The sequence below is a fragment of the Rutilus rutilus genome, assembly GCF_951802725.1.
Source record: "Rutilus rutilus genome assembly, chromosome: 17".
Classification (NCBI taxonomy): Eukaryota; Metazoa; Chordata; class Actinopteri; order Cypriniformes; family Leuciscidae; genus Rutilus; species Rutilus rutilus.
Window position 1 is genome coordinate 32240258 of NC_140230.1, and position 25304 is coordinate 32265561.

Sequence of the window (25304 nt, forward strand, 5' to 3'; positions counted from 1 at the left end):
ACAAAGAGCTTTTTGGCAGCAAACACGCTAGGGTTTGGTGCACACAGGGATAAAAAATTCCCTATGTGTACAATTTAATATACCATTGGATCTTTAATGTTGTGGGCCTATTTTTCTGCTGGAGGTCCTGGACTTCTTATTCAGATACATGGCATTGTGGATTCTATCAAATATCAACAGATAAAAAATCAAAACCTGACGCCTTCTGCTAGAAATCTTATAATGGGCCGTGGTTGGATCTTCCATCAGGACAACGATCCAAAACAAGCATCAAAATCAACACAAAAATGTGTTAGGGAGCACAAAATGAAGCTTCTGCCATGACCGTCCCAGTCCCCTGACCTGAACCATATAGAAAATGAGTGGGGTGAATTGAACAGAAGAAGCACCAACATGGATCTGGGAATCTGAAGGATCTGGAGAGATTCTGTATGGAGGAATGGTCTCTGATCTCTTGTCAGTTATTCTCCAAACTCATCAGGCATTATAGGAGAAGACTCAGAGCTGGTATCTTGTCAAAAGGAGATTGCAAAAAGTATTTAATAAAAGGGTATGAATAATTGTGGCCAACGTGTTTTGGAGAAAAACTTTTATTTTATAATGTAATTTCCCCCCCACTTTCAATTCTTTTACTTAAATGAAAGGTTAGGATTTTGCCAATTTTCTGAATGAAAGATCAAAAGGATAAACGATGCAGATTTATTTTTTACAGCCATTTTTGATCATATTTACCAGGGGTATGATTAATTCTGGGCACGACTGTATATATCTTTATATATATATATATATATATATATATATATATATATATATATATATATATATATATATATATATATATATATATATATATCTTTATTTAAAGATAAAATCTTTATACATACGTTATTGAACTACAGGAAATTACAGTAGATGAGGGGACTTCTATAGGAGACTGTTTTTCTTGTTACATGGTTTTCTAATTAGAAATTCTTTCTAATAGATTTCCTGCATTTCATTATAAAGCAATGCTGAAATAATCCAATTTATAAACAATTAAAATTCCCGGAAGGTTGGGAACCCATGTTGAACACTAAGTGTATGCTATGATCTTCCGCCACTAGATGGCAGTAAAAGAGCACAATCTGAGCTTTAGGCCTCAAAATATGAATAGCCTACTAGCGGACTGTGTGTTTAGAATCTACACATTTTTAATGTATATAAAAACAGCATGCGATATGCATTTATAAATATTTCAAATTGTAGCACGTTTGAACACTCACATGTTCTCTCTACGTTATTATAAATAAATCAGCTTGATTTGCATTTTTAAGTGTATTTCATTCATTTTGTGTTTAAATGGTAAATATATAAATAAACAAATGTGCTGTACGTTTTCGTATCCATACGTCAAATGCAGCAGACATTAAATATTTTTCCATTTCATACTTTTAAAAACCCTCCTAAACTTGGGCTCTGGTAAAACATCTAAAAATGTAGCTACATTGAAGGGATTTTTTTTTTTTTTTTTTTTTTTTTTTATTATTTTTTTTTTTTAAATTAATGATCATAACAAAAAAGCTTTTTGCCCACACAATGTTGTAGTTAATTATAACATGTACCAGCAGCAGCTGGACTTTGCCAACTAACTTGCCAAATCTTGATCCCTTGTTCTACTCAGTGAATGGTGGTATCATGTTAGAATAAACTAATCTAATCTAGTAGCTACAGGTAATAATGGTTATGAAACAAAGTAGGGGTGTGAATCGATTAATTGTGATTAATCATATAAATAGCAATCAAAACAAATAAAAGTTTGTGTTTACATAATATGGTTGTGTACGTGTACTGTGTATAATTATTTTGTATATATAAATACACACACACGCATGTATATATTCAAGAAAATATGTTATTTATATATAAAAAAGGATGCGATTAATTGCGATTAATCGTTTCACAACACTAAAAGAAATTAACGTTAATAAGATTAACTTTACCCCATGTTACGTCACAGAAGACAGATCTTTAGTCATTCACGTCATCATCAAGTCGGACAGGCAATCATATGGACTCGTGATTTTAAAGAAAGAAAGAAAGAAAGAATTAAAAAACGGTCAAAATGTAAAAGGAAGCAGCAATGATTTGGCATTTTACTTGGGGAAAAGGAAACTGCAATGAATGAATGAATCGTGCAACTAAGTCAGTCTTACATTACGCTTTCAGAGCAAATAAATGTGTCAGTTTTGTTTTATTGTGTTGTTTACCCAGCAACTATTTTTGTTTGCTGGACATAAATCACGTAAAAAATGTCGTAATGTGAATGGTGTCGTTGAAAGCTTTGAAAAAAAGAGAGAAAAGGGGAAAAAAAAGCTTAGACTTTAGATGTAAAACCTTGTATAACTTCCCCATGTCACACACTCTGGTCTCCCTGTACTATAATCAGAATCACCATATTCATAACACCAACACCTATAACACCTTCTCTGTTGGGTCTCATGGGAATATGTCATCATGTTCAGCATGCATCCATGTATGACGCATTCAGACACAAGGTCACACGTACCTGACTTATTTCCAAACGTTTATTAGTGGATTGTTAGAAAATAAATGTAGCCTACATCCACCACTTGATTTACCAAAATATATAGACTATACAGACGCATGTGATTTCCGTCTTTTCGTTCCTTGTATCTACGTTTGATTCATAATATATGCATATGGACCCTCCTTCATCAGCACACGCTCAGAGAAGAGAACATTTAAGCACAGAGTAGCTATTATCAAGATTTTCCCCTGGATTTTCCCATATAATATAATTTTATATTATAGCCTATAACATCATACAATATAAAGCTAGTTAAGTTCAAATATATCATTAGTGTGTGTGAAATACCTGCCATCTTTGTGTGGAAAATATCTGCGCATGTTTCTTGTTGTCTACAGGAGCTGCTCCATGTTGCGCATTGCGCGCAATATTCCTCTTGATGAACAACCATTACGCGCTAGTTCTCTCTAGAAACAACGCAGAACTCTTCTATCTTTTGTCAAACTACGAATAAAACGCAAAGTACAGCCAACCACGTCAAAAATGAGACATTTACCCGACTGTTGCCAAGGGCTTTCCAAACCAAAATCACCTTACGCATCCTCAGCGCGCGCAACTCTCTCTCTCTCTCGCGCGCGCGCCCTCGCGCTGTCTCTCAGTTCATTTCACAGTCACTCAGATCATCACAAATATCCTCCTCAAGCCAATACCTGAGGGAAACCTGAATTTCGGACACGTAATTCGGACAGAAGCTCTTCAACCTGCCAGACGTGAGAAACCTGTTTGAAATCTTTTCTGCGCGTTAATGCTGCGATGCGCGTATAGGACACTTACTGTATGAGGCAGACTGCGCTTTAAAACGCTTTTTCGAGGTGTGTCCTTTACGGAACAGAAGATGGCACATTCAGTGGTGTCATATCTGCTACATGATTCTAAGTCGTATTACTTTGCTCTGAATATGATCATTTTGAGGTTTAAAATGTGTCTGGACTTGATTTAACACGATTTGCTTATTAACGTGCATGCAGATTTTAAAATAGAAAAAAAAATGCTGATGACACAATTGGCTATCCTTGTAAAATTAGTAACGTGATGAGGGTTTCATGCCTATACTTTATGCTTTTTGCAGTGATGGAAAACACTTGTAATCATTTCGATTTTAAAAGGATGATTTATGAGAACAAAAGTAGGTTACACTTTATTTTGACGTGTCCTTGTTACAGTGTGATTATACATGTAAGTAATATTAATCACATGTACTTACTATAGGGTTAAGGTTTGGTTTAGGGTTAGTTGCATGTAATTGCATAATTTTAATGTTATTACTGTAGTAAGTACATGTATGTTAAAGAATTAAAAAGTGTTCTGAGCTATGAAAGAAATGAGATTTGAATAGTAAAAGAAAGAAATGTGTCTTTGATGTAATTGCTTTTGTTTGTTTTTAGAAATGTCCAGTCCACTAGAGAGGGTTGTAGCCCAGAAGAAGGAGGCCATTGAAGCAGTGATGGAGATGTTTGAGAGAGGAGCCGAGGTGCTGGCCAGCGCTGTTGGAGAGATGTGTCCTCTGTTTGAAGCTTCTGCACCAGTTTTGAGGCTGGTCTTGGACAATGTGGAAAGCAAAGAGATCACATATGTCAAAGATCAGTTTCTAGTTGTGAGGAGCAAATTGGATGTCCTCTCATCTCAAATAGAAGACATCAACTGCGAGATTAAAAAGGGACGCTTGGATTCTGAGTTCTTCGCTGTGGAGGAAAATCTATGCAACCAGTTCAGAAAATACATTGACATTCTGGAGGCCAAACCTGAGTATAAGGAGGTCAGAAAACGCTTGTTCTTACAGCATTTTCCCAAAACAGGAGGAGAGAAGAACCTCTACATGCTTTATGATGCTGTGATGGGGAACAGCATTTTTGGGGAGCCAATCCTGGATGTTGTGGAACAATACGAGGCCAGAAACAGAAGGGTCCTGGAAGATTTCTGCGTCAGGCTGAAGGAGCTGCTCTGCCTGGGAATAATCGCTCTGCTGGGATATTGTTTCCTTACTCAGGGAGAAGAAGCAGAGCAGGAGAAGATTCAAGAGTGGAGCGCAAAGATCCAAGAAATTGAGATGAAAATGAAGGAAGCGATTGAGAAATGTGTGCATTCGTTTCCGGAGCAAGCTGAAGTGGACATCAAGAGGCTCGTGAAGGAAAGAGGGGACGGGAACCTCCAGGAAACGGCCAAGGAACTGCTGGACTTCCTGGTGAAGAAGTACGACTGGGTGAGCTGGTCCATCAGAGGCGTTAGTGACCTGGGCAAAATTAGGAACTTTCGAGCTGGACAAAACTTTCAGAGTGTGGCCGGACAGAGTTATTTTGAAGTATCTGAAGGAAATGACATAAACCTGGTGGTCTCGTTCTGCAGCGCCCCTCAGCCTGTGCCCAATGAGAGCATCAAACAGATGATGGAAGGTCCTGCGAGGAAGGGAGATGCCAAAGCTGTCGTGGAGCTTCTGGAGAAGCAGTTAGCTGGCTTTCTGGTTCATGCCGTCAGTCGTCACAAGGAGAGCTTCGCTGTGTCCAGTTTTCCTGAAGAATGTCACTACTGGGACAAACACAAGAACGTGAATGTCTGTGTGCATGCAGAGGAGGTTTAGAAAGGTTAGACAGGATTATTAGTCATGCTAACAGGGAACGTTCTCGGAACTTAAGCTAACGTTCTGGCAATGTTCTCTCAAAGTTATGAACAAATGTTCTTCCAGGAATGCTAATAGAACATTTGTTTATAGATAACTGGTCTTTCTCAAAACGGTAGTTCAAAAATTCATCATTCATGGAATGTTTATTTTATACTAAAACGTTTTAGTTGGATGTTCATCTAATGTTGCTTGTTTCATTCCCATAAAGTTTGCAGAATAAAGTGGAATGTTTAATGTTCGCATAACCAAGAAAAAAAAAAAAACATTTTTAAAACCATTCAGAAATGGGAATGTTGGCAAAATTTTCTCAGAACACATTTTTGTTAGCTGGGTATACAGTATTTCACAGTATTTAAAATCACACTAAGTATAAAAATCTACTATAACTGCACTTTATACATCTATGATATATCTATACAAATATTTATTTGGCATTGTTCATTGTCAGCTCACTGTGTCTAACAAATATTGCATTTATTGTAATTCTAATCCATTTTCATGGTTCTAAAATGAAACCAAAGTGATTTTTCAGACTAACTATAGTTCAACTAACCAGCCCATCTGTGTATGCACTTTTATAAGCAATTATATCAAGTTTGTATTATTTGATGCTTTAAATATGTATGTATCTATGTCTGAAATCATGCATTTAAACAATATCATGATAAAAACAATGTTGTGCAGTTGTGTGAAAAGGTTGGGGAAATGACTTTTGAGCCAAGTATTTAAATGGTGCCAGGACTGGCGGTTTGGTCTTTGTGAGAATGACCTACTTAGAGCCAGCAGAATAAAAATGCCCCATCAACCATGAAAACAAGCAGTAAAGACAGTAGTCTTGTCTCAGCAAACTGAGCCAGCACTGCGCAAAAGTAAAATGAGAACCTTCGCAAAATGAATACGTTTCCAAGAAATATTTTGGAATTAATCTCTAAAATCCATTGCTTTGATATACCACCCGCCACATTTAATTAAATGCCTGTTTTTGTACCCAAGTCAGCACTTTCTGGCCAGCGTCTGCAGAAACATGGCAAGTGACGTTTCACTTTGTTAATATAGAGCCGACGAGCTCAAAGTGCTGTGATCAGCTCTCCGGATGCAGTCATTAAAGTCACTGAGGTGCTGAGTGAAGGATCAATCCATCATTTAACACTCGGAGGGACAATCTATTTCCATTGTTCTTCTATTCTATTCTGTGCGTTTCTATTGCGAGTTAATGCTAAGAAATATGATTGTAAATGCATTCTTATTTTGGAATCAAAATAATACAGAACATAAACAATGTTATTTGACCCTCTGGAACCAGATCTTTAAAAACCATTTATAACCATTCAAGTTGTGACCTTACACCCAAACCACCATGGGTGATGACCTTTGACCCCTACACACATAATCCAATATGACTGTCCTCTTTATATGCCAATACGTTTTTGATTTATGACAACTTAAACCTCCTTTTATTGGAACCTTATTTTAAAATTTAAAGGATATATATATTATATATTTATTATACATTCATTTACAGTAATAACTCATGAATGAAATTTTTCCTTTTACCCAAGATTTTACCCACATTTACATTAATGCATTTGTTGTTAACGTAACTCCATAAGTGAACATACACCATAATTCATTATATGGTATGTTCTTTCATAAGTTCATAAAAATTCCATTTGTTGAAAGTTAATGGTTTTAAAAAAGGCCATTTTCTTGCTTACAAATTCTGATTGACATCACAACCCTAAATGCAATCCTCTCTCAAATACACCATTTTGATATACACTGTAAAAAGTGAACAGTTGGATCAACTTAAAAAAAATTAAAAAATTTTTTTTAAATAATAAAGAAATTATTTATTAAAAATATCATTTTTTTCATGATAAAACGTGATAATTTAAGTTGAGAAAACTTAATTTCTTTAGGTGTTACCAATTGAAGTAATTTTTTTTAAGTTGATCCAACTCTTCACTTTTTACAGTGCATGAATAAAGAAAGACTAATTCTTTTCTTGTTTTGAAGTAAAAAGAAACATACTTTCCGCCATATTTGTGAATACTGATTCATTCATTGTTTTCCATTACATTTTTTTGCTTTCTTATTGAAAACATACATGGTGCATCCATACAGATAAAGCAGTTGTTTTTTTCTCCTGCTTCCGAGTCTGAATGCAAACGCATGGCTCAGCCTGTATTCATTAGCGGTTGAGGCTTCTGTCCTGGTTGGAGTAATTGATCCATGTGGCGTCCATCTCTGAAACCTTAAACCTTAAGACCTTAAACCTGTCTGTTACTAGACCAAAACAAACACGTCAGATTCCAGCATGACACAGCCAGATGTTGTGCTGGAACACTTACTAAAACTTTTTAAAATAAAGGCATATGAAACCACAATCATCTCCAGGAAAGGGCATCAGTCAATATCAATATTTAATAAATAAATGAGTGATCTTATGAATCTCAACATAATAGTAGTGCGGAGGCGGTCAATCAATCCCATGATCCCTCATTCCAGGAGCATCTGCCAATCACAGCCAGAGCTAATAGCATTACCTTTCTGTCAGAGTGGACCATCGACCCGCTTCCTGCCTTTAAGTGGCCAGATCTGATAAAAAGCATTAAAACATTTGTACTGTGACACACACCAGCTCACCCTCTCAGCCTCCGCACTGGATTTATCCTTCCGATGTGTCTGGTTGTGCCTATATAAGATCTCTGAATATGTAGTTTGCAAAAAGATCTTTTATCTTATTGGTTTTCTTCACAAAATGAGTATATGATGCTCCAAATAAACTTAAGTAAACTAAGTGCAAAAAAAAAATCATGGTGCCTTAAAGGGATAGTTCGCCCAAAATTGAAAATATTGTCATTATTTACTCACACTCAAAGTGTTACAAACCTGCATGAATTTCTTTCCTCTGCTGAACACAAAAGAATATATTTTGAAGAAAGTTGATGGAAGTCAGTGGGGTCCATCAACTGTTTGGTTATCCACATTCTTCAAAATGTCTTTTTTTGTGTATAGCAATTTTTTGTGTATGGAAATAAAAAAAATTGTGTGAACTATTCCTTTAAAATAAAATAGCATAACACAACTGTATTAAGGAGAGCATCAAACAGATCTGTAAACTAAGCTATAACCATTATTAATGATCAGCAACAACAATTAACGGTTCTCACTAGTCAACATCTTGCCCAGGACCCCATAATTAAATATTCATGAGCTTATGGCCACACCCCTCAAACACAATGCACAGGCAGGACCTCCTTTTTTCACATTGCCTTTCATTAATTTAAAGGTTTGTTCAAATCACAGTGTGCATACATTAAAGTTGTTTATTTATACATTTTTGTAAATTAGAAACTATAATTAAAATTCGTTAACATTATTGTATTTTGAGATTATGTTCACAAAGAAATTATTATAATTATTAATAGTTAAAGTTCAATTTTAAATGATTATACTTTATATTTGTTGGGGATTCATGGAAACCTCACTTCAATAAAGAGAAGATGAAAAGAAAATAAAGTGTCAGTTGGAGTCTTTGGGAGCAGGAGGTAAATGACACTCTGATTATACTCATGGGTTTATTTCTGTCCACTCGTTCGCCAAACCATTAGCGTATTACAGTTCTAATCGGTATATTGATCTCGGTTTGGCTCCATCTGCACTCGCTCTCATTTCACACAATGTGTTGGAGCCTCAGAGTGTAATGCGGTTCTCTCTCTTCTGACCTTTCTGAAGGTCAACAGCATTTGTTTGTGCACATATGCAAATATCACCAATACAGAATAACAGCATGTTTCAGCAATCATTTTGGGATGATATAATTTATCAATTTCTCCTGCAGAGTTTGGGAACTTGGACATGAGTGGACTGTACTACAGAACATATACTAACAATACATATCCCTACAAAAATTTATTATCACATGACCTTCGTTTCCATACTGGAACAGGCAAACAAACATGTCTTTTAAAAGCTGAGTTCAGACCCCTCAACAAAAGTACAGTTTAAACTTGTCCAAAAATTATTTTTATTATTTTTTTACTTAGTTTTCAAGTTTTTCAATCAATAGTTCTCTTATTAGTGCAATATTTATTATAGGCTATTTGACTACATAATTGTTCAGTTTTGTATTATATGTTTTTTTGTGTCTTATGATATTGTTTGTGTTTGTTGTATATTTTCTTCAGCACCAAGGGAAGCATTTCCCAATTTCATTGTATGCGAGTATAATGACAATAAAGGCTTACTATTCTATTTCTATTCTTTGTGTATTTAATTTTTTTACGTCACCCAAAAAAAACAGAGACCTTATATGCAGAATAAGAAATGTCTTTCTTATATGCAGGTTCATATGCAGACTTACTATTTTAAAATATATTTTTACATAAAATATAAAATTATATTTTTATATTTTCAAAATTTCTAATTAATATCAATCCTAGTCCAGAACAGAGTAGTATTACTTCAACTTCAACTTTTATTTATTTATATAGCACATTTAATAGCAACGTTGTTGCCCAAAGTGCTTCACAGTTAACTAAAAACAATAAAACATACATGTATAAAAACATTTAGCAGATGAAGGCATGACTACACACTCTTAGACATACCCCTCACACAACTACAGAGTTGCAGTAGTCCAGTCTTGACGTAATAAAAGCATGGACGATGACCTCCAAATCTTTAAAACTAAGAAAGTGTTGTTATCTTAGAAATCAATCTAAGCTGATAAAAACTATTCTTTACAACAGAATTGATCTGTTTATCAAAGCTTAGGGATGAGTCGATTATTACAGCAAGATTTCTCACACTATCTTTCACCGTCATTTCTAATGGAGCAAGAGTGCTGACTATCTTCTCTTTGAATTTTGGTGGACCAAATATTATAATTTCAGACTTTTTTGCATTAAGTTGAAGAAAGTGGGACTGTTCGACTTTGAGAGGTAGATAAATCTGTGTGTCGTCTGCATACATATGATAAGAAATGTCATAGTGAAACAAATAGAACCCAAAGGATACATGTACAAAGAAAACTATGTAGGACTTAAAATAGAGCCTTGAGGGAGACCACATTTTAAGGTGGATGAAGCATATGCAAAATGAACAGAGAATATTCTGTCCTATAGATGTGAGTGAAACCATTTTAACGCTCTTCCACGAATGCCAACCTCACACTCCAACCGATGTAAAAGAATCAAATGATCAAGAGATCCAATGTAATTAAAACAACTGCCAGCCCAGAATCAGTTGCTATTAACAGGTCATTCAGCACTTTTACCAGAGCTGTCTCTGTACTGTGCCCAGCTCTGAATCCAGACAGGATATCATTCTCATATAAAACTGAAGTAATTTGAAGTAAAACAACCTTCTCTAATATTTTAGATATAAATGGTAATTTCGAAATTGGGCGAAAATTATTCAGATCAGTATAATAAAGGCCTTTATTATTAAAGGTATTATTTGTATACTATATATATATATATATATATATATATATATATATATATATATATATATATATATATATATATATATATATACTGTATATATATACACACACACACACACACACACACACACACACACACACATACATACATATATATATATATATATAGTTAATAATATCCCTGGTCTAGATTCTCTACTCACTGTAGTGCTGATGTTCATAGAATATTCATAGTTCTGAGGGCGAGAAGAACTGAGCTGACATGACAAAATCCACAAAACATGATTAATCATACATAAACTCCAAGCACCCTCACAGAACATAAAGCAGATTTTTATTAAGAACTGGAAAGCACTGGTGTTCTCTGTTAATCAGAGTCTTGTGGTGTAGGGTTTGGGGATTGAGGTTTCATGTCGTTTTTAAGAGCATCAAAAGACACGCTTAGGTGAAATGGACTGCAATCCATATACAGCCTCCAACAAGCCACTGAGCATTTTCCAGCTTCCTGTGATCTAGACGTCTATCGATCTCTTGAGTCTGAATGATGGACTTAATGTGCAGAGGGGCAGGTTGCCTGTAAACTGGTCTTAGTACTCAGATTATACTGATCAGGACTGGAAACAACTGCATCACAGCACAAAAAAAAAAACAGCTAGTGAATGAACAGCTCTTTAAATGTACTTGTTTATGCTTTGTAAAATGCACTGAGCACTAAAAGTGCTATATAAAGTAAAGAAAATTATTAGTATTATTACTTTTACTACTGGTTGATGCTGGCTGGTCATGTGATCCCACCATGGACTCCATTGCAGTACATTTTATTTGACATGTTCGGTTTAGAAAAGACCAACAAGGAATTTGTCCTCATTTTCACTCAAGCAATTGAAATGAAAGCTCTCTCTTCAGCTGGGGGTATTCCAGAAAGCAAGTTTAACTTACCATCACATATACCGTGAACTCGTGGTTGTTTAATCCAGACCTTTGCTAACTCAAGGTATGCAGGTTCCAAAACCACAATCTGGAGTAAGTTCAGTCATCCCTGAGTATGAAACTCAGAGTAAGTTGCTTACCGGTACATACCCTGAAAGTTACCTCAGGTTTTGGAACTGAAAGTGGAGGTTATCCGCTTACTCTGAGTAAACTTACCCGGGTATGTCACATAACCTGTTTCTGGAATATACCCTCCTGATGAGCCTCCATCTCCCAAAATCTACCAGATGCTACTACAACCGATCTGCCATGAACACAGAACAAACTCATCTGTGTTTTTGTTTCAGGACAAACCAGTCCGCTTTTTACTGACACCACCCTTAACATGTAGCTTAATCACACATATTCCAAAACATGCTGATCATTGCAAGTATATTTATTTATTAACACCACAGCATTAATTATGCACTAAAGTGACATCTTGTGGCTACATGCATACATAAGTCATAGGGATACACCAGATCATTCTACAGTTTTTCTCAGTCGCTTTGGTGCATTTCTCACATCACTATTTACATTTGCACAACAGTTAGTTCAACCTACACAACATTTAGTCATTTGTGCACATCATAGTAGCAGTTTCTCATTCCTTCCAACAAATTGCAAATGCTTTTGGACATGCATCAATTGCTTTCATATTTCATATCACTCTGCTGTTTTATAACATTATCATTTGCTTATGTCATGTCAGTCAAAATTAACTATACATGTGAATGCTGAATAGTCATTCCATATAAAACTAATAATCCTCATTTCATTGCTTGAGTCATTACATACAAAAATGTTGAACTAGTTGTCAAAATCTGTCAAGCAAATTTTACACATTTTTTTAAATCTTTTTTTTTTCCTGAAAATGTCTCCAAAATTGAACAATTTCTCTCAGGTGAATCTCAGCTTTCACTGACGAGGAACGTCTGGATGTGCATGAATGATTATAGTACTATGTATGTTGTTTGTTCAGTTCCAATATGTACTGCAGTATTGTGTACAGTTGTGCACAGCTCTACCCAAAGGGAGTTTATGTTTGTTGTAAATAAGGGTGCATTTTTTCTTTTGCACAATGCCGTGAACAAATTAGAATTGCAAAGAGCATATGCAGTAAAAATGTGAAACATACATATTCAGTGTCTTGTACTCAGTTACCTCACTAAATACAGTAATGTGTAACTTTACTGTATTTTTCAAATGGCTGTGCAAATAGTATTTAGTGCTGTATTGAGCATTTTCAGGTAGTGTCACCAAGATCTGACTTTTTTTGCATTGGAAAACATTTACAGAGTAAACTGTCATAATGAAAACATGACAAAGCCATTTGACTATCTTGTTCATAAACAATGGTGTCAGGACTTTTCATCTTGATGACACTGACACTTTCATTGACATGAATTACTTGCTTTTGAGGAATGAGCTATCCATTTTGAGCAAGTGACACACTTTTGCAGGTTATCAACTAGGTTTTGCAGTTTGTACTAATTGTTTTGAGAACTGCATTAACTGTTGTGCAAATGTAAATAGTGATGTGAGAAATGCACCAAAGCGACTGAGAAAAACTGTAAAATGCTCTAACACAAGTTTCCAATCATATGAATGACTTTGTCAAAGATAGATAGATGGATGGATGGATGGATGGATGGATGGATAGATAGATAGATAGATGTCAGTAAAATCGCTTACTTCTTTAATCCTTGTCTGTGTCTTCGCTCTGATAGTCGGGCCTACATCCACTTCCCAATGTCCATTTACATTTGATGTCCTCAGTTTTAGGAGTAATCTCACTCAATGGGAAAAAAATCACTCTAGCAATGAGAGCAGAGAATCAAGTCATCTTATACACAGTTTTGCCCCTCGAAATAAAAGGAAGAAGAATATGTCTGTCAGTGCGACTAAACGGTGTGTGCAGCCAACCACTTCCTCATGTGTGAGTTTTAGTGCACAAGATGGAAAACAGGAACTATGAGTGGTAGGAACCAGCTACATGAAGGTACATACAATTTGCATCACTCCATTTTAGAGAAACAACCAGATTTTTGTACATACAAATGTCACTGCATGAAGACTAAAGCAGGTCTACATCATTTCACAGTGTGAATGATCTTAAGGAAGGTCACATGACGCATCTGGAGTCATACAGTACCACGGAGAGCACCAACACTTCCTAACAGACAGACAGACAGACAGGCAGACAGACAGACAGACAGACAGACAGACAGACAGACAGACAGACAGACAGACAGACAGACAGACAGACAGACAGACAAGTAGATAGATAGATAGACAGACAGACAGACAGGCAGACAGACAGACAGACAAGAAGATAGATAGATAGACAGACAGACAGGTAGACAGACAGACAGACAAGAAGATAGATAGATAGACAGACAGACAGGCAGACAGACAGACAGACAGACAAGTAGATAGATAGATAGACAGACAGACAGACATACAGATAGATAGATAGATAGATAGATAGATAGATAGATAGATAGATAGATAGACAGACAGACAGACAGACAGACAGACAGATTTCACATAACATCAGAGGAGCTTGTGTAATTATGATAATATTTCATTTACCAGGACCCTGTAAGATAATGGTATAGTCCATCTGTACACCCCTCCACACTGAGCTCATATGAAACTGCCCATCCTGCAGTGACTGCTGGGAAGACATACAGACGAGGGAGAAAGCAAACTGAAGAGGTAAGAATTGCAATATCCGTCACAGGCAACTAGATAGTGTTATTAAAATACATGAAAAAATGTGTAGATTTTTTTAGGTATTGTTTGTTAAAGTTTGAAAATGGCAGAAAGAGAATACAGTCCTCAGCATGCGCAAGGAAACATGGAGCAGCAGCTAGAGGGAGCTATAACAGGACACACAGCAGCCGAGTGAAGCTGAAGGGATGAAGCCCCTTTAAAATACTCACGTTGTTTGAGAAAACAAAGAGGAGGGATGTTAAATTGTTGTGATTTTGCTTGAAAAAGTTGTAAACGTTCTATCATGATCCCAGAGCTGCAACAAACACCCAGCGCTCTATAAAATAAAAAGCTTTGTATAAGAAAAATGTACCCAGAACACAGGAGAGAATGATGATTTCAGACCTAATTCTCGCTTAAAATTGTTTACAGTTCACACACTGCAAAAAAGTGTGTGTGTATATATATATATATATATATATATATATATATATATATATATATATATATATATATATATATATAGTAGAATATATAATATTTTATATAGAATAAATATATATAGTTTATATAAAATAGTGTATATATACTGTATTTGATTTAGGAATGTTTAGATATTTGTACTGTAAAACAGAAGAAAATATTTTTTTGCAGTGCAGTCTGTAAAGTGATGCAAGGTCTGTTTGTTATTCAAGTTCAATATTTAAACATTTGGTTATTATTCAACCATTTCCAGTATCTTAACAATTTCTATGTTCTGTATATAAGCATGGTTATAAATCAGGTGTATCATTCAAATTTTGAATTGTTTTTTTAATGATTCAGATCATTCAAACGATTCATTTAAAATAAGCTTATTTAGCAATGAAAGAAGCGACTAGGTGTTTTCCACTTTCTATTGAGAAATTACTATTGTACTAATTAATATTCGATGAGTTATCTCCAAAGCTCTCTCTGTTTTGCTGTAGAACATTAAACCGTTACCCTGCCTCAGAAGTCTGTCTGAAATCAGTTTCATAAGATACTTTCATGGACAAACAATGCCTGCAATACATGTCATTGCCTGATAGGGCAGCGAGGCAACAAATCAGCTGCCTAATTTTTCAGACGCAGCCCTTCTGTCTTTGGGTGAGTCATTTCGCCGAACGATTCGTTCAAAAACAAAAGCTGATTCATTCTGGAACGAAACTAGCGACTGGCTGCATCCAAAATCGCATACTCTCTTGAGTACTTATTTTGAATAAGTAATGACCGCTAAAAAAGTATGTTCTATATAGTATGAGTGGGTGTAGTGTGAATGTCTGGTCGTACTAATATTCACCCAGAATATTTTCAGAATACACTTCAGAATCTTTCCAGAAGTAGTAGTTGCCTACTCTTTTATGAGTACTGTGAATTCGGACATGCTTCTTTTGTCACATACTGTTTTTCGCCTACAATATAGTAGGGAAGTATGCGATTTCGGATGCAGCCACTGTCTTTATGAGAGAGTCATGGAATCATTCATTCAACCGATTCATTCAAAAATGCTTATTCATTCAAGAACGGAACAAGCGACTCTTTTTATGAGTCATTGAATCATTCATTTAACTGTTTGGTTCAAAAACGCTGATTCATCCGGGAAGGAAACGAGTACTGCATGCCACATGGAGATGCCAGCAGCCTTGCGGTTATTTGGGATTGAAAAGTGTGTGTGAGGAACAGAAAATGTTAAATATTGTTCATATGGACAACTTTGAACAATTTTGGAAGAAACTTCACTCAGCTGCTTTCTATACAAGTGTATAGTGATCATGAGCTTGTTCTAGAAAGGAGCAGTGTAAAGATTCAAACATTGTGTGAATATTGTGTGTCTTTGTATCACCAGTTTCTTCTTCCGGTAAACATCACTGAGAAGGGCTCTTCCTCCAGACTCAATGGCTGAAAGTGAGATCTTCGAAGACACAGAGAAGCTGAAGAGGGGCCTTGTGAAGGTTCTACAATGTGTGGCCACCATCTCGTCAGCAGCAGCGGTGGTCAATCCCATCTTCGGCGTGGCTGGCTCTCTCATACGGGTGGTGCTGCACCATGTGGACGATGAAGACGTTCAGAAACTCAAACGTGAGTTCGGCAGCGTGAATCGAGCCCTGGATGAAATTTCACAGCAGAATCAGAATGTATTACTTCAGATCAGAAAGGAGACGGTGGATGGTCTGTACTGTCGTCTAGAAGAAAACATTCGTAATCAGTTCTACAAGTTCATGGACACCGTGGAGGCGTCTGCAGCACACGAACAGCGCAAGAAGGAGTTTGAAAGGAGCTTTGTGATCAATCAGTGTGACCAGAACCTGTACACACTTTATGGTGCGGTGATGGGCGAATCAAAGATCTTCAGCCAACCCATTCTGGAGGTGTACATGAATCATTCACAGGGTGACCAGCGCGTCATGGAAAACCTCTGCACGCGACTCACATACCTGTTCTGCATCGGCCTCATTGCTCTCATGAGTTATGCTGCCATCGTCGGAGATGATGAAGAAGCTCTGAGCATCGAGTGGGAAGAAAAAATGAAAGATGTGGCCAAAAAAATGTCAGAAGTGCTGAACACTTATGAGTGATTTTAACCCATGTGACTTTTCTTTCATCCGTCTTTCTATCTTCTCTGTCTATTTTATCAGTCAATGTCCTAGCAACTACTTAGAACATCCCAACTAATGCTCTCACAACCTCTCAAAACCTTAGTTACCCTCTTACAACATCCTAGGAACCACTCAGAAAACCCTAGCAATGGCCAAGCAACAACTCAGAAAACCTTAGTAAGATCTATCTATCTATCTATCTATCTATCTATCTATCTATCTATCTATCTATCTATCTATCTATCTATCTATCTATCTATCTATCTATCTAACCCTAATCTATCTATCTAGGCACCTAGCAACACCCTAGCATCCACACAGAACACCTAGTAACTCCCTAGCAACATCCTAGCAACCACCTATCAACCTGTTAACCCATTTCTAACGTGTTCCTGCAAATATTTGCACTTGTGAAACAAAAGTTATGATACTGTCATACAGCAATATTATTTTTTTCCAGTGATGTTTTCGTCTTTCTGTACAGTTTACTACACGCACTCAAACTGAATCTGCCCAAGCCAAAGTCAGAATATTTATTTTTTCTTTAATGCCAATTAACAAATCTGTAATCCTAATAACTTGTATAGCCTTAAAATGTTTTTTTGTTTTTTTTTCTGTAAATCTCTATCTCTCTAGAATTACATTATATAGCTATATTCTTCTGGCATTGTCTCAAGTACTATGCAGAATTGTGAATAAAGATGTGAGAAATACACACACTCTTCCTTTTATTTCAGTCAGCCACAATGAGCAATAGTGTCAAAGTGAATGGCACTGTGATCGTGCTTTAAATAGTGTTTTGAGGTTTTTGTCCAATATATGTGACAGCAGAGAAATTAAAATTAAGAAGGTTGTGTAAATTATTGAGGTAAATTTACTTTATTACATAAACAATGAAATGCAATTATATAAATGTATCCTTCTATAAAAAATAAATTGTCTTGAAAAAAGTTATACTGTATATATATAAATATATATTTTATATGTGTGTGTAACTTATCCTGACATGCATTAGATGACCCAAATTACATATCCGATTTAGCTAATCTAGTTATTCTTCACTGTAAACACAGTCATTACACATTATGATTGAGATAATAATAATTATAATTATAAAAGCAGCTTCATTCTAAAGAACAAGACTATGAATTATAGCTAGATTATTGAAAGTCAAACATGATAAAATGTTCACTAAATAAAAAAAATAATAAAAAAAAAATGTTTTAAATATGCATGCAAGTCCTATAGTCCTATCGCTAAGAAATTTCAAGATTCACTTTACCCAGTGTGACTTTCCTTTAGACAACTCTTCAGCCAAATCCTGATTAATAAGAGAAGCAGAGAAGTCAGCTCCGTAATATAGTGCGGTCTGCCTCAAAATTGGTAGGTTGTGATCTTTTGAAGACATTTATCATTTTAGAAAAGGTCTAACAATTCTGAAATATCCTACAGTTCTGTCAGGACCACTATCGTCAAATACGATTGACAATTAGCATACTGATAGGATTTTCGGTATAGTTCTGTTCAGGGCAAAAACTCCCTGCACATCCATGCAGCCTAGCATAAGAGCAGCAATAACCCCCCCCCTTAGGGTAAACAGAACAGAACCAACATGAATGTATTGCAGATATCATTAATTCAAGATTTTAAAGTACAACATGATTCAAGAATGGCTGTGAAACGATTAATCGCGATTAATCACATCCAAAATAAAAGTTTGTGTTCACATAATATATGTGTGTGTGCTGTGCATAATTATTTTGTATATATAAATACACACACATGCATGTAAATATTTAAGAAAAATTTGTTATTTATATATAAAATATGTATATTTATTTATAATACAAATTATATATAATATATATACAGTATATTTAAGCAAATATTTCTTAAATATATACATGCATGTGTGTGTATTTATATATACAAAATAATTATGCAAAGCACACACACATATATTATGTGAACACAAACTTTTATTTTGGATGCGATTAATCGCGATTAATCGTTTCACAGCCCGATGGGGAATCAGAATGCCAAACTAACGGACAAGAGGAGGAGCTGGGGATGGAGGAGGGTAATTAGCTCCTGAGAAACGCGATAGCTGCTGATAATACTGAAGGATATATGAATACGTGGATTAGCTGAGAGTCAGCTGGTGCGAGCTTGACTAACGTGACCTGCCAGAACTGACGCTACGCTTAATATCCGTCCGGACAGCTCTTAATCCCTCTTCAGGCAGACTTTTAACGAATCATCTACAATTAAAGCACTAAAGCAATTAAAACTAAAACCAGAATTTTTGAACAGCACTTATTGTTCATGCTCTAATTCCTCTGGTATTTATGCATCTGTATTTCATTCCTTGTAATTGATGGAATATACAGTACACTGCCCGGCCAAAAATAACAAACAAACAAACAAACAAACAAACAAACAAACAAACAAAAAAATCGGTGTTTGGATTTAAATATGTAAATGTTTAAGAGTCTATGATTGGATCAGTATTGCAGTGATTATATGTTTCTGGCATGTTAAATGTTTGGCAACAGTTCTTCTAACCCTATAATTGATGGAGTGTGTGCACATCTTGATGGAAATAACATCACAGCATTTATTTCCATCAAGAGGTGCATCAGTTTTTGTCCAAGATGTTGTATTGACAATGCAAGAGTCCAGCACTCTGTAAAGTATCCTCCAGCACATCCCAAAGACTCTCAAAGAATTTAAGCTCTGGACTCAGAGGAGCCGATTCATGCGTGAAAATTATCATTCATGCTCCATCCCAACCATTCTTTCAAAATTTGAGCCTGATGAATCTTGACATTGTCATCCTGGAATATGGCCATGATGTGTCTTCCTACATGGTTGTTTAAGAAATGAAAAGCTACACACTCCATCAATTAGGGTTAGTAGAACTGTTGCCAAACATAATAATCACTGCAATGATGATCCAAAGACTCTTAAGCATTTGTCTATTAAAATCCGATCAGAGACTTTTTTTTTTTTTTTTTTTTTTTGCCGAGCAGTGTGTTGTTTTTCATTTTTATTTATATGTGTTTATATTGTCTCTTAGTGTATGTTATTATTACTGATGAGCTCACCGGGAAAAAATCTAGACAACTAATGACAATAAATAAATAGCCATGGAGAGAGAGACCTCAAGCTGGATATACATGATTAAAAGGAATAAGAAAAAGAAAATAATTCTAGGACAATGTGCCAAATGCAATATAAGAATAATACATTCACCGTCATTGTCCTTCATCTGAGGACCAGAGACCAGGGCAAGTTGTCAAAAAGTCTAAATTTCTTTGTCAATTTCTACATTTCAAAAAACCAATTGCATGATTTTCTCTAGCAGTGGTTTTCTATGTAATTTTCAAATACGAAGTACAAAACGGTCTGAATTAATTAATTCATTCTAATTGTAATTAATTCTGTTATTAAACCAAAAATTACAGTCTCAACATATTCTATTTTATTATAGCTGTTGGATAAACAAGCTGCCAAACATAAAAGCCACTCTGAAATACATTCGGAAAAAGATCCAAGGTAGACTTCAAATAGCTCTTCTCAAGGTCACATTTTAAATGCATAGGCCTGCTGTTGGGGCAAGTTGTCACACCGATGCTCTAATTCTCTCTTGCTTACTCACAAACTTATATGTAGCTGCTTTATCCATTGTAATTGTATATAGGCTAGTGGAAACGTCAAAGTATTTCTCTAAAAACATTATTTTCGAAAACAACTATTTACCCTAAAAAATATTCCCTAATGGAAAGTGTGATAACGAATCCGTAAATTATCTGATAGCCTATTAACTTAAATAAATAATTAAAGTAAATATTTAAAACATTTAATAAAAAATTTGCTTCGAAAAGAGCATGCATATATAGTCCGTGAGCTGTCCATTATCACTGACTGCATGAGGCACAATCTATTAAACACTCGAGTACCGTGATGGCTATACCAAAATGTAACACTGTACAATAGTATACCTATATAAATACTTTACATTATATGTTATTAAATAGTCTGTAAAATACCTTGTTTTGGATACTGAGATGCCAAAATCCCAAATCTGCGCACGTTCATGTCCAGCAGCGCGTGAGATGTTGCGCACGACGCACAAATAATCTGCAATTAAACAGTCTCGTGTAAAATTGATGTCTGAATAGGACATCAGAGATCCATCTGCAAACAAACTATAAAAATACACTGCTGTCAAATATGAGCCATTGATCCGACAGTTACCAACTGCTTTCCAAAACGACTCCAAACCTATCAGTGCGCGCACAACTCTCTCTCTCTCTGTCTCTGTCTCTCTCTCTCTGTCTCTGTCTCGCTCTCTCTCACACACGCACACACACACATCTTTTCCACAGTGAGCATTTGATCACGACATTTTGCTTTGAAATCGAACCTGAAACTGTGGGAATAATTTGGAAACTTGGAGGTCTTTCCAGCAGCTCTTCATCCTGAGAGGCGTGAGAAACCTGTTTAAATATTTTTTTTTGCTATGATGATGATGATGATGATGTTATCTCAAGGATGCGCATAATTTAGACACATCTACGAGGCAGACTGCATTAGAGCTTTAGAGATATTAGCAAGGTGTGTCTTGAACTCTGGATTCACAAATGTAACCTAAATGATTCATTGTGTATTTTATTGAACAACATTATTTTAAAGTAATCTATCATTTTTTCAGTTGAACAGTTATTCATCTCTGATGCATGGTTGCTTTTTAAAGCCACTTTAACTATTCAGGGGTTATGTCAGAATCAAACCATGAACCTTTTCTCGTAATTCTATATGACTCTCCTCTGTATGTCACTGTGGTTTTAATTTATGATAACATAAATACGAAATATCTGACAAAAGTGGTTTTAAATACCTATTATAGCCTACCATTTGTTGCAGTGGACAGATGCACCATTTAACAAAACAAAAAAAAAGAAATATATATATATATATGTATAAACAATTAATACAGCAAAGGATCCATGTCTTATGATGCCTCATTTACTGTACCTTAGAGGAAAGCTGAACAAAACAGTATTTTTTCTTGGCACTTAACAATGCACTCTTTACTTTGCAGAACTACATGGCTATACACTTCAATTAAAAACATGATTTTTTTTTTATTTTTTTTTTACATATGTGAACATAAACCAATATAAATCATATTATTTCTATTTGTAATGTAAATATTTGCACTGAAAGGATTTTGCGATTGAGACAGCCTTTAAAATGGCAGACTCCCTGATCAGTGCCCTGACTACTGAATAGGGAGCTGAATGAGACGCACCCATGGATTGCCGGAAAATTCCGCCAATGGAGGGGAAAGAGTTAATTATGCAAATAGCAGTTTGCTTAAATAATTTACAAATGTACCTTAATATAACTGTGGTGTTTCTTTGTGTGTGTTGTGGTTTTGCTTATAAAGAAATGACCAGTTCACTGGAGAGGGTTGTAGCCCAGAAGAAGGAGGCCATTGAAGCAGTGATGGAGATGTTTGAGAGAGGAGCCGAGGTGCTGGCCAGCGCTGTTGGAGAGATGTCGCCGCTCTTCGAGGCTGCAGCTCCAGTCCTCAAGCTCGTCCTCAACAATGTGGAAAGCAAGGAGATCACATATGTCAAAGATCAGTTTCTAGTTGTGAGGAGCAAGTTAGATGTCCTCTCATCTCAGCTACAAGACATTGACTCTGAGCTTAGGAGGAGGCGTTTGGATACCCAGTTCTTCTCTGTGGAGGAAAATTTGCGGAACCAGTTTAGAAAATACATTGACATTCTGGAGGCCAAACCTGAGTATAAAGAGGTAAAAAAACGCTTGTTCTTGGAGCATTTTTTCATAACAGGTGGGGAGAAAAACCTCTGTGTGCTTTATGATGCTGTGTTGGGGAACAGCACATTTGGGGAGCCAATCCTGGATGTTGTGGAACAATACGAGGCCAGAAACAGAAGGGTCCTGGAAGATTTCTGCGTCAGGCTGAAGGAGCTGCTCTGCCTGGGAATAATCGCTCTGCTGGGATATTGTTTCCTTACTCAGGGAGAAGAAGCAGAGCAGGAGAAGATTCAAGAGTGGAGCGCAAAGATCCAAGAAATTGAGATGAAAATGAAGGAAGCGATAGAGAAATGTGTGCATTCGTTTCCGGAGCAAGCTGAACTGGACATCAAGAGGCTTGTGAAGGAAAGAGGGGATGGGAACCTCCAGGAAACGGCCAAGGAACTGCTGGACTTCCTGGTGAAGAAGTACGACTGGGTGAGCTGGTCCATCAGAGGCGTTAGTGACCTGGGCAAAATTAGGAACTTTCGAGCTGGACAAAACTTTCAGAGTGTGGCCGGACAGAGTTATTTTGAAGTATCTGAAGGAAATGACATAAACCTGGTGGTCTCGTTCTGCAGCGCCCCTCAGCCTGTGCCCAATGAGAGCATCAAACAGATGATGGAAGGTCCTGCGAGGAAGGGAGATGCCAAAGCTGTCGTGGAGCTTCTGGAGAAGCAGTTAGCTGGCTTTCTGGTTCATGCCGTCAGTCGTCACAAGGAGAGCTTCGCTGTGTCCAGTTTTCCTGAAGAATGTCACTACTGGGACAAACACAAGAACGTGAATGTCTGTGTGCATGCAGAGTAGATTTAGACATTAACTAGCATGTTATATGTTTGGATTACATGCATTTCTTAAAAAAAAAACATGTAGGAAGACACATCATGGCCATATTCCAGGATGACAATGTCAAGATTCATCAGGCTCAAATTGTGAAAGAATGGTCGGGATGGAGCATGAAGAATCATCTCTGAGTCCAGAGCTTAAATTCATTGAGAGTCTTTGGGATGTGCTGGAGGAGACTTTACAGAGTGCTGGACTCTTGCATTGTCAATACAACATCTTGGACAAAAGTTGATGCACATTATTTTATGGAAATAAATGTTGTGATGTTATTTCCATCAAGAGATGTGTCAATTTCTGGTCAAGATATTTTATTGACAGTTCAAGAGTTATATATAAATATATATACAGTATATAATATATATATAAAAAAAATTTATGTAATATGTACACAAATGTAGGACTTATCTGATTTACTGAATAACTGCCATATTTCCAAACAAAATAGGTTGGCTATTTGTGCTGCATTTCTTGGCATGTTTACACATCATAATGTCCTAATATAACTGAATGTCTATCTGAAAACATTCCCTTTAAATGCAATAGGCAGCAAACATGTTAAATATTGTGATGTTATGTAAACAAATGCTTTGTGGTAATAAAGACTTAAGCAACAAGACTGGACGGTACTGGCTAAGAAAAGTGCTTCCCCATTTAGCCTGCATGATAATAACCTGAACTGACAGTATCTGTTCCTCATCAGCCATAAAACAGACCATGGCAGGACGTCTCGGGAAACTAATGCACATGCACAGCAGAGCTCGTCAGGATTTTAGACTAAAATATGCCCTTTAAAAATTCATGTCAGTTCAAAGTTGAATTTATACATTTCCAAGAAACAACTTGGGTTAATCAATAATTTTCTTCAAGATTATATACTCCAAAAAATATTTAGACCTAAAAGTATGATTTATGTTTTTGAATTGCATATAAAATGTTCATCCATTTGGAGAACACCGCTACAAACAACATAAACAAACTATACGTGATGCATATTTGTCAGTCATAATAAATGAAACTGTTATGAAACAGGTATGTTTCCTGGCACATTTTATTATGAACTACTTGCATCTATTTTATTTAATTTAAATAATCATATTTTCACAAAATGCGCTTATTCAAATTGCTTAGAATCAGTATAAATGTGTTCATTATGAAACAATTAAATGTATTCAGTTAAAAAGTATGAACATGGTTAATATATGGCCAGATGTGGAACAAGTAACATTCAACAGTTAAAATATGAGATTGAAACAGATTAGATTTATTGATGATAAATATCTCAACCTAGTTATTGTGCATTTAAAACACATTTAGTTTATTAGTACTATTACAGACATTTATGTATGACTGACAAATATGCATCATGTTAAGTTTGTGTTAAAACTGCAATCCACATGAATGGAAATTTGATGTGCAATTCAAATGCATAAATTTTTAATTTAGGCCTATTTATTTTTGTGATGGTCAATAATAAATCTAATTTCAGTGTCCTGTTTTGTATGGCCTGTTTCACATTAACATGACTTATAAGCGATTGTTGACATTCATTGCTATTAACTCTCTGAAGTGGACACATAAAGTACTCAAAGCCACTTCTAATTAAATTACTGCTTTTGTACATAAGTCAGCAGATTCTGGCCATGGGCTGCAGACACAGAGGGTGAG

The 25304-nt window shown here is 35.9% G+C and overlaps 3 protein-coding genes and 1 long non-coding RNA gene across 6 annotated transcripts in view; 3 read left to right on the forward strand and 1 right to left on the reverse strand.

Annotated features, from left to right (window-relative positions):
* Positions 1 to 14214, reverse strand: part of LOC311276030 — a 27534-nt gene extending 13320 nt beyond the window's left edge. Inside the window, exon 1 of one of the 2 annotated variants that reach the window (XR_014625024.1) lies at positions 13321 to 14214. This is a non-coding gene — a long non-coding RNA (uncharacterized lncRNA). Of the gene's footprint in view, positions 1 to 1979; positions 2064 to 13320 lie in introns of those variants that run through there. The other variant, XR_014625025.1, reaches the window with a different exon arrangement.
* rpz6 (rapunzel 6) lies at positions 2882 to 6986 on the forward strand. Its single transcript, XM_084385451.1, has 2 exons — positions 2882 to 3297; positions 3973 to 6986. The coding sequence occupies exon 2, from the start codon at positions 3975 to 3977 to the stop codon at positions 5160 to 5162; it is 1188 nt and encodes a 395-aa protein (XP_084241577.1). The 5' UTR covers positions 2882 to 3297; positions 3973 to 3974; the 3' UTR covers positions 5163 to 6986.
* A 2045-nt stretch (positions 14215 to 16259) lies between the features above and the next one.
* LOC311276026 (protein rapunzel) lies at positions 16260 to 17674 on the forward strand (the record flags this gene model as incomplete). The annotated part of the gene is made up of 1 exon (XM_084385454.1): positions 16260 to 17674. One exon carries the CDS (start codon positions 16260 to 16262, stop codon positions 16938 to 16940), a length of 681 nt encoding a protein of 226 aa, XP_084241580.1. The 3' UTR covers positions 16941 to 17674.
* A 3646-nt stretch (positions 17675 to 21320) lies between these two features.
* LOC311276265 (protein rapunzel-like) lies at positions 21321 to 24391 on the forward strand. Of its 2 annotated transcripts, none has more exons than XM_084385834.1 (2): positions 21321 to 21454; positions 22417 to 24391. In XM_084385834.1, the coding sequence occupies exon 2, from the start codon at positions 22419 to 22421 to the stop codon at positions 23598 to 23600; it is 1182 nt and encodes a 393-aa protein (XP_084241960.1). In that variant the 5' UTR covers positions 21321 to 21454; positions 22417 to 22418; the 3' UTR covers positions 23601 to 24391. The 2 variants fall into 2 exon arrangements, with proteins under 2 accessions (XP_084241960.1, XP_084241961.1); XM_084385835.1 differs by having other exon boundaries at positions 21331 to 21581.
* Positions 24392 to 25304: the final 913 nt, after the last annotated feature.